The following is a 17,255-nucleotide window of genomic DNA, read 5'->3' on the forward strand; positions in this document are numbered from 1 at the left end:
CTACAACTTTAGCCACTGATGTGAAACATAGCTTAAACGGATAACGTTGGGCAACTGACCTTAGTCAACTAAGTAAGTTTAATAGACTAAAAAATTAGACTGCTTTATGAAACTGGGCCCTGGTCATTGACCTCAAACTTAAAGCATCACCAGACATCAGTAAAGTCAAACAGTCTGTGTAACCCCAATTTATGATTATGAGTTAACGAGCAGAACTACTTTTGCTACTGTTGGCGCCATTATATTTAATATGAGGCTTTTTGGTAAGGATTCATGTTTTCATTCCACCACCACATGGAGGCAGAGTATAAAGTAGTCATGTTTATTATTTCTCACTTACCATGAGCCCAGCAAGACAAGTCATTCCTCCTCCCAGTTCACACACAGCACCTCTGAAAGAAAGAGATGGAAGAAACACAAAATAAAGGACAAACCAACTTTCATAAGAGACTGAAAAAACTGTTTTAATATGTGCGAGCTTTAGTGCATGAAATACTGTAACTCTGAGATAAAATGCTGACCACCCTGTGGCTTCCATGCTCATTCAACCCCTCTCCATCCTCCTTTCATTTCCGTTCCCTCCATCTATACACCCATCCTCTTTCATCCCCTGTGCCTCCCTCCGTTTCAAGCTGACCTTCACTATGCTGTTCTGATCAATACCCGTCTCTTCCTTGCCTCCCGCCTCTTGAATGTTAAAACAGGAAATCAAAGGGTGACGTTCCACCTTGAGTGGAAATCAAAGGTGGCTGGGCGTTTTTCCATCCTGTGCCGCGGGGCAGGCCGGCACTCAGCAGATGAGAGCAAAGAGCAACATGTAAACAGTGCTGGATATCTGCATGGTCAGAGCAATATTTTGGAGAGAGGGACATTGTTTTGTGACTAACTGGTTTTGAAACTTTGACATACTTAAAAATTTTACACATGTGACCATGATAAAGAAAATTAATAAAAAAAAAAAAAATGTAACTACGGTGTCCATATCCAACTTAAAACAAAAGCCACACAACGAGGACAGACTGATTCAAATCTGGTGAGCTTTAATGCATAAAATCCATTGACAATGCAACTTTGTTTAACCTCAGTAAACGTGTCTGCCACCTGCTAGAGTGGAACCCATCTGCACATGAGCTAACAACTTAAATAGCAACTCCACAGAAAAACATGACGTCCACTACATTCATCTTTCAACTGCCCCGGTTACTGAGGACTGCTACAGGAGATACAGTACATTTGCATTCCTTTTACATGGAGAAACACACACACGCACGCAAACAGGTTCGCATCCGAAAGCTGACATGATCGGGTGCACAAAAAATGACATGGTTCAGTGAACTATACAGTAAATCAAGAAAGTAAAACTCAAGTATGAATGTTGGACAGAAAGTGAGAACATTTCAACAGTCATCATCGTCGTCATAGCACTCCCTTGGTGGTGAGGAAGATTGCCTCTTGGTCAATTCCCAGATGGGATGGTGGATGTGGAGATGACTAAACAGGCCCGGTGTTTCTGACAGACGCTGCACTTTGAGCTTCTGCCGGTCAGTGTCTTGCTCTCTCCTTCCTCTTTCTCCTGTGTTGTTCGTAAGCATTTTTTTCAAAGACGTCCACTCACATATGATTCATTGCTCACTGGCTGGCTCAGCCCCTCACATGTTCTTCTCAAGTCTTCCAGTGGATGGAGCAGGTCTTGAGGTTGTGCTTCACGAAGTCCTTGTATCATTTTCTCTGCCCTCCTCTGGACTGTTTTCCTTCACTCTGCTAGGAGTAGAAGATCTGTTTGGACAGTCAGTTGTTATCCATTCTAACGATGTGACCCACCCACCAAAGCTGGTTCTTGATGATGACACACTCGCTGCTCTGGAGCTTGGTTTCAGCCAGGATGCTGATGTTAGTAAGGTAGTCTTCCCGCCTGATGCGGAGGATGCTCCTCAAAGAGTGATGGTGGAATCGCTCAAAGGTCTTCGGGTGGTGGCGGTTGATGGTCCAGGTGTCAGCAGGGTTGGCACAACAACAGCTTTGTAGATGCAGATTTTTGACTAGTGTTGAAGGTCTCTGTTGTTGAAAACACGGGTGTGAAGCTGACCAACTGTCTTCCGTATTGGGTCTCATCATCAATGTCGGCATTTGATGACACATGGTTGCCCAGGTGTGGAAAGTGGGTCACGCTCTCGAGAACCTGTCCGTGCAGCAACTTTTCAACAGTACTGCAAGTTATTCATGGCAAACTTGAAACACTGTTCCAAAAACTTTTCAAAACCTTTGAAGCAGGTGTACAGTATACATGTGCACACACATACTTTGTTTGTGTTGCAACACATGCTGCAAGAACAATCTGAATAAGCTAAATTGCCATCGAACTCCTAAATCTGACAACATATACAATATAAACATAAAACAGTGTGTGTGTGTGGGGGGGGGGGGGGGCTTGTTAATGGTGCATAAAGGAACATTTATAGATAAATCTAGTGAAATGGGTGAACAAATAGAAGAACTTACTTAAACATGTGGCGTTTCTGCAGACAGTAATGAGCCATGACCTCTTCAGACGGCCACACACCTGAGAAACAGACCAGCAGGTCATTATGCTACTTGATGTTTATCTAGGGTATCGGGTGGGAAAAAAGCATTTCAGATGAGAGAAAGGGCTTTGATTGAGGCGTCTCAACATCACAACGCTTTCATGCGATTATAAAACCCAAATAAAAGCAATGAGTGTAACACAATTGCACACATTGTATTTTTCCAGCTTGTGTTCATTTGCTTCTCGTGTCGTTTCCACCTTGCCCATGATCCAAGGCTTCTCCATCTCTGTTTGTCCGTCTGTCTGTCTATGCTAAATCCTCACTACACACCCTCTTATTGGGGTGTGTGTGTGTGTGTGTGTGTGTGTGTGTGTGTGTGTGTGTGTGTGTGTGTGTGTGTGAGAGAAAGAGAGAGAGAGTGTTACGGGGGGTCCAGTGGGTGATAATCACAGCATGCAGGCCTGTCTGGCTTATCACCTACTGTCAGCCCTTCTCCTTCTGCCGTGCACGCAACATACACTGATGTACGCACCTCTCTCTCTCTCTCTCCAATTGCACACCCACAAAACGACCACACGTACATCTTGGCAGAAGAAGAAGTAAACATTCATTTGAATAAAACTTCAGCTTTCACGTCTGGCTTTGAACAAGAAGGTTCGGCTTGGCACCTTCCACATGCGCTTGCGTGTGTGCACACACACACGCTACACGCAAAGGAGTTAGACTGTTGAGAAAAGAGAATGAGGGAACATAGAACAAGTTGGAGAAAAGAAAGCGAGGGGAGGGAGACGGAGATAGGAAATGAGGAAAGTAACGAGAGAGAATTGAGGAGGGAGGAAGGAGTGGAGGAGGAGGAGGAGGAGGAGAGAGAAAAGGTGGTAGTCGATATAATAAGCGGCTTACAGGCGGTCTCTCTTCACCTCATAGGGCAGACATCACTGCATTCTCACTCTCCCGCTCTGTGTCTATCTTTTTCTCTCGTTCTCACTCTCCCTTTCCCCTGCTCCGGTTCACCAAGATTAGCTCAAGCAAGCAGGATTTAATAATGCCTATTGATAAAATGTCCAAATATTTCTTTTTCCCATTAGGGAGGGGAGGAGGAAAAAAATACCTTCCACGACTTAGCCTGGAAGTACTTGCACGCACGCACACACACACACACACACACACACACACTGACAATGAGAGAAGTCATACTGTGTATCTGGAGAGTGTCAAGATGTGTTGGACATTTTAAACTTCTGTCCATCATTTTCCCTTCAAATGAGCACTTAAGTGTTGAAACTTTAAAAATATGAACTGTGTGGCCTTGATGGGGAGAGAACTGAGCTTGTATCATTCTGAAGGATTTTTTTTTAATAATATTGTGATTTCTATTCAGGTTAATCCAAGCCTCAATTAGTGTGTGTTTAATGAGTGGGATATTAAGCAGGATATAAACTTGATTGAGGTCACTGCAGGTACAGCAAAAGGTCGAACCCTGTTATCCCGATTCACAAAAATTTAATCCCTGTCACGGTGGCGGCAGTAATTACCTTCAACGATTCACGATTTGCACATGTTGAAAGTTTGCTCTATTGCAACTATACTGTGCCTCATCTAAAAAAAAAACAAAAACAAAAAAAAAACCAATAAACGCAGGAGCAAGCGCACATATAGATTGGAGCCTTTAAAGATTAAATTCAGAATCTGATATGGATGCACATTCCTGAAACATCCAGCAGGAGTCACATCATGTCTTACTTTTCATTCACACTCTGGAATAATGTTGAAAAAATGTGATTGGACCAATGTTTGGAATTTATCATGAGTAATTTGCAGTAAAATATTTGTCAGGTAAGGTGCTAAACAGTGCAGGAGAGAGGGTGCAACTCTTTTCAGACTCTCTGCTGAAGGCCTATTTCTGTCCAGTAATTGGAACCCCCAACTCTTACAGTGACTTTGTTCTAAATTAAGTTATTTGTGTGTGTGTGTGTGTGTGTGTGTATGCATGTGCAAACACATGCATGTGTGTGACAGAACAAGGCAGACAGCACTAAGTAATAAAGCTTTGTAAAGCATATGTGAAACTGATGGTTAATCCCCAACTTCAATAACATTAATAGCCCAGGGTGATAGAAAAGTGTGCGTGCGTGTGTGCATGTGTGTGTGTGTCTCCGAGGTCGAGATGCACTGCAGGAAATGAAGGGATCAGGAGTAGAGAGCAGATTACTCTTCCTGAGGATAATGAAATTATTTCTCACCTTCAATTACGAGATGAGGAAAGTGTTGTGCATGTGTGTGCATGTCTGTGTATCTGTATGTATATAAAACTTTCAGGCACTAACAATGTGTGTACGAGGTCTGTCCAAAAAGTATCAGACCTTTTTATTTTTTTCAAAAACCATATGGATTTGAATCATGTGTGCTTGCATGAGCCAACCTTGAACCTTCATGCGCATGCGTGATTTTTTTCACGCCCGTCGGTTGCATCATTCGCCTGTGAGCAGGCTTTGTGTGAGCACTGGTCCACCCCTCTCGTTGGATTTTCATTGCGAGGTGGAACGATATGGAGCTTTGCTGCATCAAATTTTTCCAGAAACTGCCAGGTGGAAACCATTCGGAAGATTCAGACGGCTTTCGGTGACGATCCTATGGGCATCACACAGATTAAGGAGTGTTACAACCGGTTTAAAGACGGCGCACAATGGCGGAGGGTGCGCCGCGCTCTGAGCGGCCATCGACAGGCAGAAACGACCAGATCATTTCCAATGTGAACGCTGTGTTGATCCCGGGACGTCGTCTGACTACCAGAGAAATTGCAGAAGAGGTGGACATCAGCACTTTTTCGGCACATTCCACTGTTACAGGAGATTTTGTAATGAAAGACGTGCGGAAGTTGGAAGTCTCACAGGACATGTTGTGACATGTCCAGCTCTTACACAATTCCTCGGATACTCACTCGACTGAAAAGCCACCGAAAGCCGTTTGAATCTTCTGAATGGTTTCCACCTGGCTGTCTCTCACAGTTTCTGGAAAAATTTGATTCAGCGCTGCTCCAATCATTCATTTTCCTCGAAATGAAAATCCAACGAGGGGGGAGGACCAGTGCTCACTCAAAGCCTACTCACAGGCGAATGACGCAACCGACAGGCGTGAAAAAACTCACGCATGCACACGAAGGTTCAAGGTTGGCTCATGCAAGCACACGTGATTCAAATCCATAAGGTTTTTGAAAAAAATAAAAAGGTCTGATACTTTTTGGACAGACCTCGTACATTTGGATTATTCACCCGCCTCCGGGTTCCTGCTGTTATTTTAGGAGTGTCTTGAAATTGCAAGAAAAGATAAATCATTCATTGTATTAAAAATTGCTAAATCTCAAAATATGTGTACAATCAAGACTTTGCATTTTTATTTCATGTTTTGCAAAGTGGACTTGTTTTGCCTCTTTAGCATATAAAGCATTTTATGAACTGTATAAACATGCTTTTGCAATACAATTTTACATAGTTTTTAAAAAGTCTTTCCTGCTCCGTCTTATTCTCAATGCATCAACAGCGAGGCTAACTCAGTTGTTCCTGAATTGTTCCTGAACTGTGCGGTCTCACTGAACTGTGCGGTCTCAGCTCTGCCGAGCAGGTAGAGATAAAGACTGGAGTGAAGCACTGAACAGCCCGACAGTTTGTCCTGCGGGCAGAAACTGCTGTTTGTGTGGTTAACACTTCCATTGTGTTGTAAAGCTTTTCAAAGCGCTCCTGTTTTTGGGTTGATGTATTAATTTGCAGGAGACACATCATCAAATTAAACTGTTGCATGTGCTGCAGGGTAAAAGTAAGTACGAAAGTAAGAAAGTAAAGTTTATTTGTATAGCACCTTTCAAGATAAAATCCTAAAGTGCTTTACAGGAATTTAAGAACACAGAAATAAAAATGCAGGAACTAAAAGCAGCAATAACATAAAATTAGTTTAACATAAGCCTGTACAAATAGGTCTTAAGCTTCTCCTTAAAAGTTTCAACAGAGTCCATGGAACATAGGTGCAGTGGCACTGCAGTCCACAGTTTGGGAGCCACAACCTCAAATGCACAGTCTCCTTTGGTCTTCAGCCTTGAGCTTGGAACAACCAACAGGTTCTGCTCCGAGAACCTCAGAGTCCTGATTGTCTCATACGGGTGCAAGAGTTCATTGATGATGTAAAGTGGCATTTGACCATGCAGAGAGCTCTAACAGACATCACCAATATTTTAAATTGTAGCCTGAACCAAACTGGGAGCCAATGCAAAGAGGACAATATGTGTTTGTGTGTTCTTTTTGTTGTTGCTGTTTTGTTTGTTTGTTTGTTTTTTGTTTTTGCCTGTTGTTGAATTGATGCAGATGTTTGCATTTCTCAGTGTTTCTGCTTTTGCTGGTGTTTTCTAAATGTGGAAGTGTTGTGGCCTCTATGGGCCACCACACAGCAGGAAACTTGTAAATGTAATTTAATGACAATTTCTCTGAAGAATTAAATAATTTAATTTGGACTCACTCTAATATTTATAGAGTCCAAGTCATTCGTGTTCATCTTTAGTTAGATACTGACATGACATATTAATCATTTTTAAATTCACAGACCAGTTGTCATTTCAGTCCTGCAGAGTATGTATAGTTTCTGCTATATGACCTCAGTTAATTCTGAAAATAGCATCAATGTTATCATTTCTAAGGTTAAATGCACAGAACATCCTGCAATTATGGCAGAATCTTTGGGAGATGGCACGTTATGTATGCCTGGTGTGGAACTAAAACATTGTATAACACTTTTGATCCAATGCTGCCTTAAACAAATGCAGAAGAGAAAGACTCAGTGAATCACTTCATTTCTGGAGTGTTAACTTGTCACTGAAGGTGTTCCATGGTGCCATCTAACTACAACCCATCCTAGTGAACTAAGGCTGACCCTAGAAACCTATGGCAGTGCTAATCTGGCCACAGTAACTGTCAGTAATTACAAGAATATAATTACCTGTTGGGACATCTATTTTCTACTGCTTATCCAGATTTAAGCCACAGTGTTAGCAGGCTCAGAAGTCTAACCTCGTAGCCCAGAGATCCTCCTCCTCCTCTTCTTCTTGGGGGATCCCGTGTTTTCTCAGGACAGGAATCAGGTGCTTTGGATGGAATTAGCTGAAGGGATATTTCAAATATCTCAAGAGGATTCAAGTGCTATTTGGGGCAAGAGCACCAAAAATAACTCAACAGCTAAGCCAAACTAATCTAGCAGTACATAGCAGACAAGGCAGCTGCTCCAGTTTCAAACCAAGAATCAATTAAATAGAGCCTGAACACTTTAATTTAAAAGAAAACAGGATCTCTTAAAGTGAGCTTCTCCTGAAAGCAATATTGATCGCTGCATTTCAGTCTATTTAAATGTCAAGTAAGTTAAAGAGCTCCGCATGTAAACTAAATACACAGAAACACTTTGATTTCAATCTACCATTCTAAAGTGTCCTTAAAAACAGCAGAAGAGTCATTTACACTGTAGGGACTAGTACATCAACATGTGGTTTATTCTATAGTTTCACTATTATAATTTTTACATGGTGGTTCATGCCAAACAGTAGTTCCTCTGGGTTTCTTTGAGACTATGGGGGATTGACAGAGTGGTTAAAGTGGTAGGATTGAGACCAGACAATCAGTTCAAATCCCTGTCAGACTGAAAAATAATCACTAAGGGCCCCTGAGCAAGGTCCTTAATCTCCAAGTTGCTCTCGGTGTACAGTTGAGCCTCTTGCATGGCAGCATGCAGACAACCATGTGTGAATGTGAGGCATCGTTGTAAAACGCTTTGAGTTTCTGATTAATATGGAAAAGTGCTATATATCTAAATCCAGTTAATTAACTATTCTCATACTTATACCCTCTAGGGGGCTCCAGAGGTTTTGCTCTCTGTAATAAAATGTTGTACATTTTAAAATTCAACACATCCATCTGGTGCACATATATCTAATTTCAGAGGCTATGAGTATGAAGAACATGTGTTCTTGAAAACAATTTTGTGATCTATAGTAATACAATGCCATCCATGACCTAGGGTAGTTCCATTGTGTAGTAGATGCGGCTGCATGTGGCACCAGGGCATGCACCCAGGCATGACTTGACTTCAGTAATTTAATCATAATCGCATTGAATCTGTCCATATCAATTATGTCTGCATCATTTGGTTAAGTCACATTGTGACTATTATGAGTAATATTGCAAATGTCTTTGGAGCCAGACCGATATATCGGTTGGCCAGTAATATCGGCTGATATGAGCATTCCACAAACATATCAGTATTGGCATTATTTTTGCTGAAAACTAGGGGTGTCGGAGAAAAAAAAAAAAAAAAAAAAAATCGATTCACATCCGAATCGCGATTCTTATTTATTAAGATTCTGAATCGATCCAAAATGTCCTAGAATCGATTTTTAAAAAGCATTTTTTTTTTATTTTCTTGCTTACTCGCTGCGTGTGCTGTTTGTCAGGCAACAGCTTCTGTACTACAGCGTCCCCGCGAAGGGGGGGGTCCGGCATGCTTCAAACACTTGTGAGCTGCAGAGTTCAGTGGTTGTAGCTTAGCATGGCAGACGAAGAGCTATTTCAGCCAGCACCGTCTTTGCTGAAGGCAAATGTTTGGGCGCATGTTGGATTTTATTATTTGCTGTGTAAGAAGGAGCTTGACATGACTTACGTAGTGTGCAAAATCTGCAAAATGAAAGTCAAATCCGCAAGCCCACATGTGACGCCATCACCCAGAGCTAAAAGAAGTGGAGTAGCGGTCTCTGCCGACTACTGACCAGTGCTTCGCTAAACTGCCAGCCAACTCTGAATGAGTAAAGCAGATCAGGAAATTTACATCTAGAATCACTTGATTAACCTTGTAAAGCTGCATTTTTCTTAAACAAACATTTTTTTAAGTAATATAACTATTTCTCAGAGCTCTTTGAATCGAAAATCAATTCTGAATCGAATCGTCACCCCAAGAATTGGAATCGAATTGAATCGTGAGTTGTTGTACGATTCACGTCCCTACTGAAAACCTTTGAAAATTTTTATTTTATCAAACAAGCCATACATAAAATTACTTTGTCTGTTGGGTATGGTGTCATTATGTAGTTTGTCCAGCAGAGATGCTCCAATGGCATTGTTTACAATGATGTCTAGGATGGCTGGGGCCCCCATCACACCTTGGTTACATTAGCCAAAAGAGATAGAAGCAAACATTTGCCATTCATTGTCAAATAAGAGTGGACATTTTATAGCAACAAGAGACAAGTGGACACTATATCGGCAGCTAGGTGGGGCCAAAATAGACAAGAAATCTACTTTATGCTGATGCTGAGCAATGCGTCAGCATGAGATACACTGGTTGGTTATATTTATAGTTATTTATAATAAAGTTCATGTTTAAACTGTAAAACATCAAGCCCCAAATACATTTCATTGTGATAGGGTTTAATGAGAAATGTATTTATTTATTTTTTACTAACAAATAACGGTACAGAGTCCAATACCAATATGGGACCCATCTGTATCTGTTGATAGGGATACCAATCGGACAGTTTTTTCACTGACTTTAAACAATAATCTGTGAATAAATACAGTGTACTTTCCTAACCTCACCATCTAACAAAACCTCAACTCAAACTGTGAAATATTTAACTGCTCTAAAAGAAAATGTACACAGCCAAAAACGTGACTCAGATGTGCAAGAGCAGACTCTGATTGGATTTTTTTTCCATATACAACCCACAATGTTAGACTGGCACACACCTAATTGAGATATGTTAAATGTGTGCTCTTGTAATTCTGTTTCTGTTGCTATCAAAGTTTAATAAGGAAAAACACAACAAATTGTATTTTAATATATTTATTTAACAACTCAAAGTAAAAAAAGCAAGCAAGCAAACAAACAAACTGGTGCTACACCATGCAAAAGCCAAGAACTTTTTTGTTCTTGTCTTTTGTTTCTTTTTTGTTTTATCATCTTTTTTTTAGATTTTGAGATGGCAATGAAGAGACAGTGAGTGATGTGTGTGTGTAAGTGGGGGGAGACTTTTACAAATCTGATATAAAATTTAAGTATTTTGAATGTACTTTTGTGACATATGTCACATAAGTGTAAAACAACCTCACGTGCAAAATTACATTTTACACCATCTTTCTTCACTTTTTGCTTTAACCTGATAATAACTTTAAAGTGAAGTACATGTGACCATCACTCATTTTACGCATGAACACGTGTGCACAGGGAACAGAAGAGAAACAAAGCAGACCTTCAAATGCAGGAAAGTCCATTCATACATATTTAATGGGGTGCATGTTAGGAATGTGTAAGAGGAATTATTAGGAATGTGGAAGGGGGGTGGTGGCCAAGTGGGTTAGTGCGGTTGGTTTTGGTGTAGAAGGTTCTCGGTTTAAACCCCACCCCTGCCACATTCCGCCATGTAATGTAGAGTTGTATCAGGAAGAGCATCCGGCGTAAAACTTGTGCTAATTTAACATGCAAATGCGACCCCAAATGAAAAACAAGGGAGCAGCCGAAGGGGCTTACTTTTTTATTAGGGATGTGTGAAATGAAATCGCATCACAGCAGTTTGGTGACATTCAACACTCCTAAGATGTGGCAGGTGCCGTATTTCCCATATTACACCATAATGTGCATTTTGTGATGTTACATTGACGTTATTATAAGCAGTGATACTGAGGCAGGCGCGCGCGCGCACACACACACACACACACACACACACACACACTTACTTCCCTGAGGAGCCAAAAGTAAGAAACAATCACGATCACCCTTTGACAAAGTCACTTAGAGAACCACAAAGAATTTGTGTGCCATGAAGATGCACGTTTCAGGTGCTGGAAGCCCAAATAAGAGCAGCCAATAGAAAGAAAACATGAAAGTGTCCTCTGAGCCGTGAAATGGCCACTGACAGTAAAAACTAGGGAAAAAGCCTAGCACTTTAAATGGTATTGTGTCCACACCACATACTATAATTCCTTCCTGCAGTTTGATTTGGCTAATTTGCATGAGATACAGAATTTTGGCAGTGCACGCAGCCGCCGTTCATTCCTATTCCCATTCTTTCTCTGTGCAGCAGGGAAGGCTAAGAGGAGAATTTAGAAAAGTTGAGGAGTGGAGAGTAGTAGTCTACTGCAGTAAGTAGTGAGGAAGAGAGAAGGGGGGGAAGTAAGAGCCAGGAAGTGGCGGCAAAAAGGACTGACAATGAGGATGGAGAGAAATGAGTAAGAGGGAGATGAGAGCAAAACTCAAACGGGGTAGGTAAGGTAGGATGGATAACAATGGATAGTGAGAACAGAATTGGGAGGGGAACACGGTGGAGCAGAGTGGGAGGGAAAATATAGACCAAGCAAGGAACGCAGAAAGAGAGAGGTGTCAAGATGGGGTTAAGTGGACCATGATGTTGCTTCGCACACATACACACATACAGACACGGCGTCTCTCTCGCTTTAGGTCCAGTGTGCCTTCAGGCTCTGTAGCTCTGTGGCGGTGATACGTCTCCACATTAAGCGAGGCCTCAGATAATTCCTAAGCCTCCTCCATGGCCGATCCAATAAGGGATAAGGCTCTCAGCTGGCCATGATCAACTGACAATCTGTCCTCTCACACAGCTGCTTTAGTGGAGACCGGGATTACCCCAGCCATCATATACACGGTACACACACTTCACAAGAGCAAAGACTTGTGTGTTTCTTTGCATGAGGGAGTTAAAGTGTGAGAGGGCCGAGAATGAGAACGAGTGCATACAGAGTTAAAAGTGTGCGTGTGTTTGGGAGTATGACTGCCTGTATGTGTCTGTACAGAAATTACCACAGTGAGGCGCCAGAGAGCTGGCTGCTGCACCTTATTATTATTACAGCTAAAAAGTAAACTCAAAAAATGCAGACTGGATAAAATAAGCATTGAACACGTCACCATTTGTCTCAGTAAATATATTCATAAAGGTCCTACTGACATTAAATTTTCACCAGATGTTAGTAACAACCCAAGTAATCCACACATAGTAAGAGATCAAAAATAAGTACAGAAATTAAGTTATGTGTAATAAAATGGAATGACAGGGAAAAAATTATTGAACACACTCACTGAAATTTATTTAATACTTCGTCCAAAAGACTTTGTTGGTAATGACAGCTTCAAGACTCCTCCTGTGTGGAGAAACTAGTCACATGCATTGCTCATGTGTGATTTTGGTCCATTCTTCCACACAAACAGTCTTAAGAGTTTGACGGTTCCGTGGACCTCTTCTATGAACTCTGCTCTTTATTTCTTTCCATAGGTTTTCTATTAGATTCAAATCAGTTGATTGGCTGGGACATTCTAGCAGCTTCATTTTCATTCTCTGAACCCAACTGAGAGTTTCCTTGGCTGTTTCTCTTGCTGAAATGTCCATCCTCATTTCATCTTCATCATCCTGGTGGATTTTATCCAGAGTGTCTTGGTACAGTTTTCCAATCTCCCTTCCTTTAATTATATGAAGTTTGCCCCACACCATGATGTTCTCACCTCCAAACTTCCCTGTTGGTATGGTGTTTTAGGGCTCATGTGTGTATTACGGCATCCAAAGAGTTCAATTTTGGTCTCATCTGACCAGACTATATTCTTCCAATATCTCACAGGCTTGTCTAAAAATTGTGCAGCAAACTTGAAACAAGCTTCAGCATGCATTTTCTTCAGCAGTGGAGTCGTGTGGGGAGTGTGCATACAGGCCATAGTGGTTCAGTGCATTACTTATTGTTTTCTTTGAAACAATTGTTCAGTTGCTCTTCACAAGTGGTTCTTGGCTCTTGAACAGCTCTTCTGATAATTATTTTCACTCCTCTGTCAGAAATCTTGTGTGGAGCACCTGGGTATGGCCAGTTTATGGTAAAATGATGCTCTTACCAATTCTGGATTAAGGCCCCAACAGTGCTCACTGGAACATTCAGAAGTTTAGAAATCAGTATGTTTTGCAACAGGTTGCAAAGCTCTTGAGAGAGCTCTTTGCTTTCACCCATCATGAGACGTTTCTTGTGTGACACCTTGGTAATGAGACACCTTTTAATAGACCCTCAGTTGGGAGTGAACCAGCTGATATTAATTTGCACTGACAAGAGGCAGGACTGCTTCTAATTACTGATAGATTTCAGCTGATGTTTTGTTCAATACTTTTTTCTTGCGTCATTTCGCATTATTACACACAACTTAATTTACAGATGTCTATGGTTTGATTTCTTTGTATGTATGATTACTTGGGTGGTTATCGACATCTGGTGAAAATTACATGTCAATAGCACCTTTAGAAATATATTTATTGAGAAAAAAATTGTGCAGTGTTCAATACTTATTTTATCCACTATATATATATATATATATATATATATATATATATATATATATATATATATATATATATATGAGCAATTTGAGGTTAAAATGGGGACATTCAGAGACTATTCATATTTCTTTATTTTTTTTATATTTCATGTCATTTGTTATACAGTGCATCCAGAAGGTATTTACAGTGCTTCACTTTTTCCACATTTTGTTATGTTACAGCCTTACTCCAAAATGGATGAAATTCATGTTTTTCATCAAAGTTCAACACACAATACCTCATAATAACAATGTGAAAAAGGATTTTTTGTTTGTTTGTTTAGACTGTTGCAAATTTAGTAAAATAAAAACTAAGAAATCACAAAGTATTCACAGCCTTTGCCATGAAGTTCAAAATTGGGCTCAGGTGCATCCTGTTTCCACTGATCATCCTTGAGATGTTTCTACTGTTTAATTGGAGTCCACCTGGGGTAAATTGAGTTGATTTGACATCATCTGTAAAGACACACACCTGTCTACATATAAGGTCCACAGTTGACTAGGGATGGGTATTATAAGATTTTATCAATATCTGTATCTTTATCAATATCAATGTCTGTATTAGAACGTTTGGAAAGAGGTGTCATTTAATTTAAAACAGTGATTCGCTTTGATGTTATTAATTCCGACCAGACTCTAACTTGACTCGGCAGAGAGCAACACAGTGTTTGGAGCTGTGCGAACGGAATGGGGGACAATTCTCGTTTCTTGCTCACAACAAGACAAGAGTCCCAGTTAGTGACTTTAATCCACACAAAAGTGACTAACGGTGGACATTTTTAAATGGCTTTGAGAGTGGTTAAGAAGTGGACTTGCCTCTTCTGAAAAGCAGCGAAGCAGAGGACCAACGAAGCAGCGGGTTAGAGCACTGCTTTGTTGGTTCATGCTCAGCCGCTGCAGAAGCGGTTGATTACAGACCCGCTACAGGGTCTGCATTCAACATAAAGAAACAATAATTTCCCGATAAAACACCCTCAATAACAACGGCCGTTCTGAAGGACCAATAAGGGAATCATGAAGCAAAAACGCTATTGATGTCGGTGGATCAAATCATTCCTTAAAGCTTCTTGAAAAGAACCAGTTCTCAATACAACTGATTTACCCCTGTAGAGTGTGGAGAAAAAAAAAAACAAAATAAAAAACTTCTCTTCCGGTGTCAAGCTTTACATGATATGGAGGACCACATACAGTTTCAAATTCAGCTTAACATCATGGCCAGGATGTTACGCCTCAACAGAGAAAAGGGACTAACACTTCCTGGCATTCCAAAATCAAAAACTGACAGTCTACATTGGCCTTTAAGGACTTTGAATTTGGTCTGGTTTTCTAAAAGCTTGAACGAATAATAACAGTAAAATAATAACAATCATGAAATGATCAGTGTGCCTTGCTGTTCTTTTAAATACGCAGTTGTGAATAGGCAGTTTAGATAACCTATTGGCCTTTCACCAGAGGAGCCAGGCAGTGTGTGATAAACATCGACATTCCAGCCAACAGTGTCCGCCTTGGAGACACTCCTGATCCCTTTTTAAAATTGGAACAGGCTCATTTTAACATTTGTGCACTCACATACACACAGACATGCACTCGCACATGCTTTGAGGACTGTGCAGGGCTTCGATAAGCGTGGCCCTTCTCCCTCTCTCTGAGTAAACATGGTTTTGGATTAGGCACAGTATAATGAGAGCAGGGAGCTATCTGCACACCACGCCTGCATTGAGGCCCCCCGCTCCTCTCTGAGGGGACCAGGACCAATCTTTACTCTGCTATTTATCCCCCTCCTCTGATAGCTTACTTATCTACTGCAAAATGCCAGGATTGATTGTGCCTATAACTGTCTGCTTGCCTCCTTGATGGCCGGTGTGTCTGTCTGTCTGCTTCCATTGCTACTTGCAAGTCAATCTGTCTGTCTTTCAGTCACATTGTTGTAAGGCCAGTCTCTTCTGCATTAGCACTGTAGATCTGATTTTAGTTCCCCTCTGTATGACAGCAGTTAAAACTAGAGTGCTCCAAGAGCACATACCTCTACCAAAACTCCCCATGTCTCTCTATCAGATAAGTGTTGTCACAAAAATATTGGAAAAACATAATGTGAAAGAATGTGAAAAAAGAAATCCTGAATCCGCCCCCTTAATTGGAGCCACACCAAAAATTTATGGTTTATTTCTTAGCCCATACTCTACTTGTTCACCATGTTCAAAGAAATTCAGTTTAGTAGTTTTTGCATAATCCTGCTAATGGGCAAACAACAATGAAAGCATCATCTCTGCCAAAGAGATATGGTGGGTGCTGTAGGAAGGTATTGGTAACAGTTTTCTGGACTGTAAGTCATGCTATTTTTTATACTTGTTTAGCTGGTCTTGCAACTTATTTCAAAGCCAGTTATATGAAAATAATATACTGTATTATAATCTACGGCCACAAAGTGGCACATCTATATTCATAACAAACTGAAGTACTGTCTGATGCAAACTCCAGAGCAGAAGGTGGCAGTAATGCACAATTAAGCTAAAAGCCAAATGCCGCAAAAGGAAAAGAAGAAGACAAATACAAAAGATGAAGATCTGAATGAGGAGGATGTGCTTGGGCTGAGACAATGAGCAAAATGAATAAATCATGTTCTCAAACTGAAAAACCACACTCTTCGAAGAAGATAGTTAATAACCCCATACATTCTTGAATAAAGACAGGGAATAACCTTCATACTTCTCAGCACTCAACTTGTTTCCATTTCGTGGGACAGCAAGAACTGCAATGAGGATGATGGCTAGGCTAACTATAATATTTTTAAAAAACGTACAATCACTTCAAAATGTTAATTTACATTTACTGAGGTAATCGGCCATGTGGTATGAGGACCATTTTGTTTGGAGGCAATAAACATCCTGAACATGAAAACATAAACAAAAGAATTTGGGGAAAATAAAGCTAATTTCTGTTTCACCGATACTAATACGAGGGGTGATTGAGAAGTTTTCAGCCTGACCGAGAAAAAGTAATGTGGTTCTCTATTTTTGCATTCTCAACATTTCTCAGCAATGCACCCAGTGAGTCAAAATTCCACACACTGTTGTGAAATACTGGTTTCTCAGAATCCAAAAAATGGGGAACCACGCTCTACTTTTCCTGGGTCAGACTCAAAGACATCTCGCCTTTGCACGAGAAAGAAGGTGCAAAGTTTTTGGGTCGTGGTGCACCATGTCCAACTGTAAATTTGTGAGACTTGGATGCTAACTGGTGACCTGGTGTGACTCCATGGTGTGGTGGATATGGCAACTGTATTGATACTACAACACTATCATCAACTGTGTTCAGCAGGAGTACAGTAACATATATGCAGTGCATCCG

The 17,255-nt window shown here is 40.8% G+C and overlaps 1 protein-coding gene across 1 annotated transcript in view; it reads right to left on the reverse strand.

Annotated features, from left to right (window-relative positions):
- Positions 1-17,255, reverse strand: part of camkmt (calmodulin-lysine N-methyltransferase) — a 241,171-nt gene that overhangs the window by 80,620 nt on the left and 143,296 nt on the right. Inside the window, exons 4-5 of the mRNA XM_034184475.1 lie at positions 2,500-2,560; positions 341-392 (exon numbers count right to left, since the gene is read on the reverse strand). Coding sequence (XP_034040366.1) covers positions 341-392; positions 2,500-2,560 — 113 coding nt within the window. The remainder of the gene's footprint in view (positions 1-340; positions 393-2,499; positions 2,561-17,255) is intronic.

Source organism: Thalassophryne amazonica, chromosome 13, assembly GCF_902500255.1.
Source record: "Thalassophryne amazonica chromosome 13, fThaAma1.1, whole genome shotgun sequence".
Classification (NCBI taxonomy): domain Eukaryota; kingdom Metazoa; phylum Chordata; class Actinopteri; order Batrachoidiformes; family Batrachoididae; genus Thalassophryne; species Thalassophryne amazonica.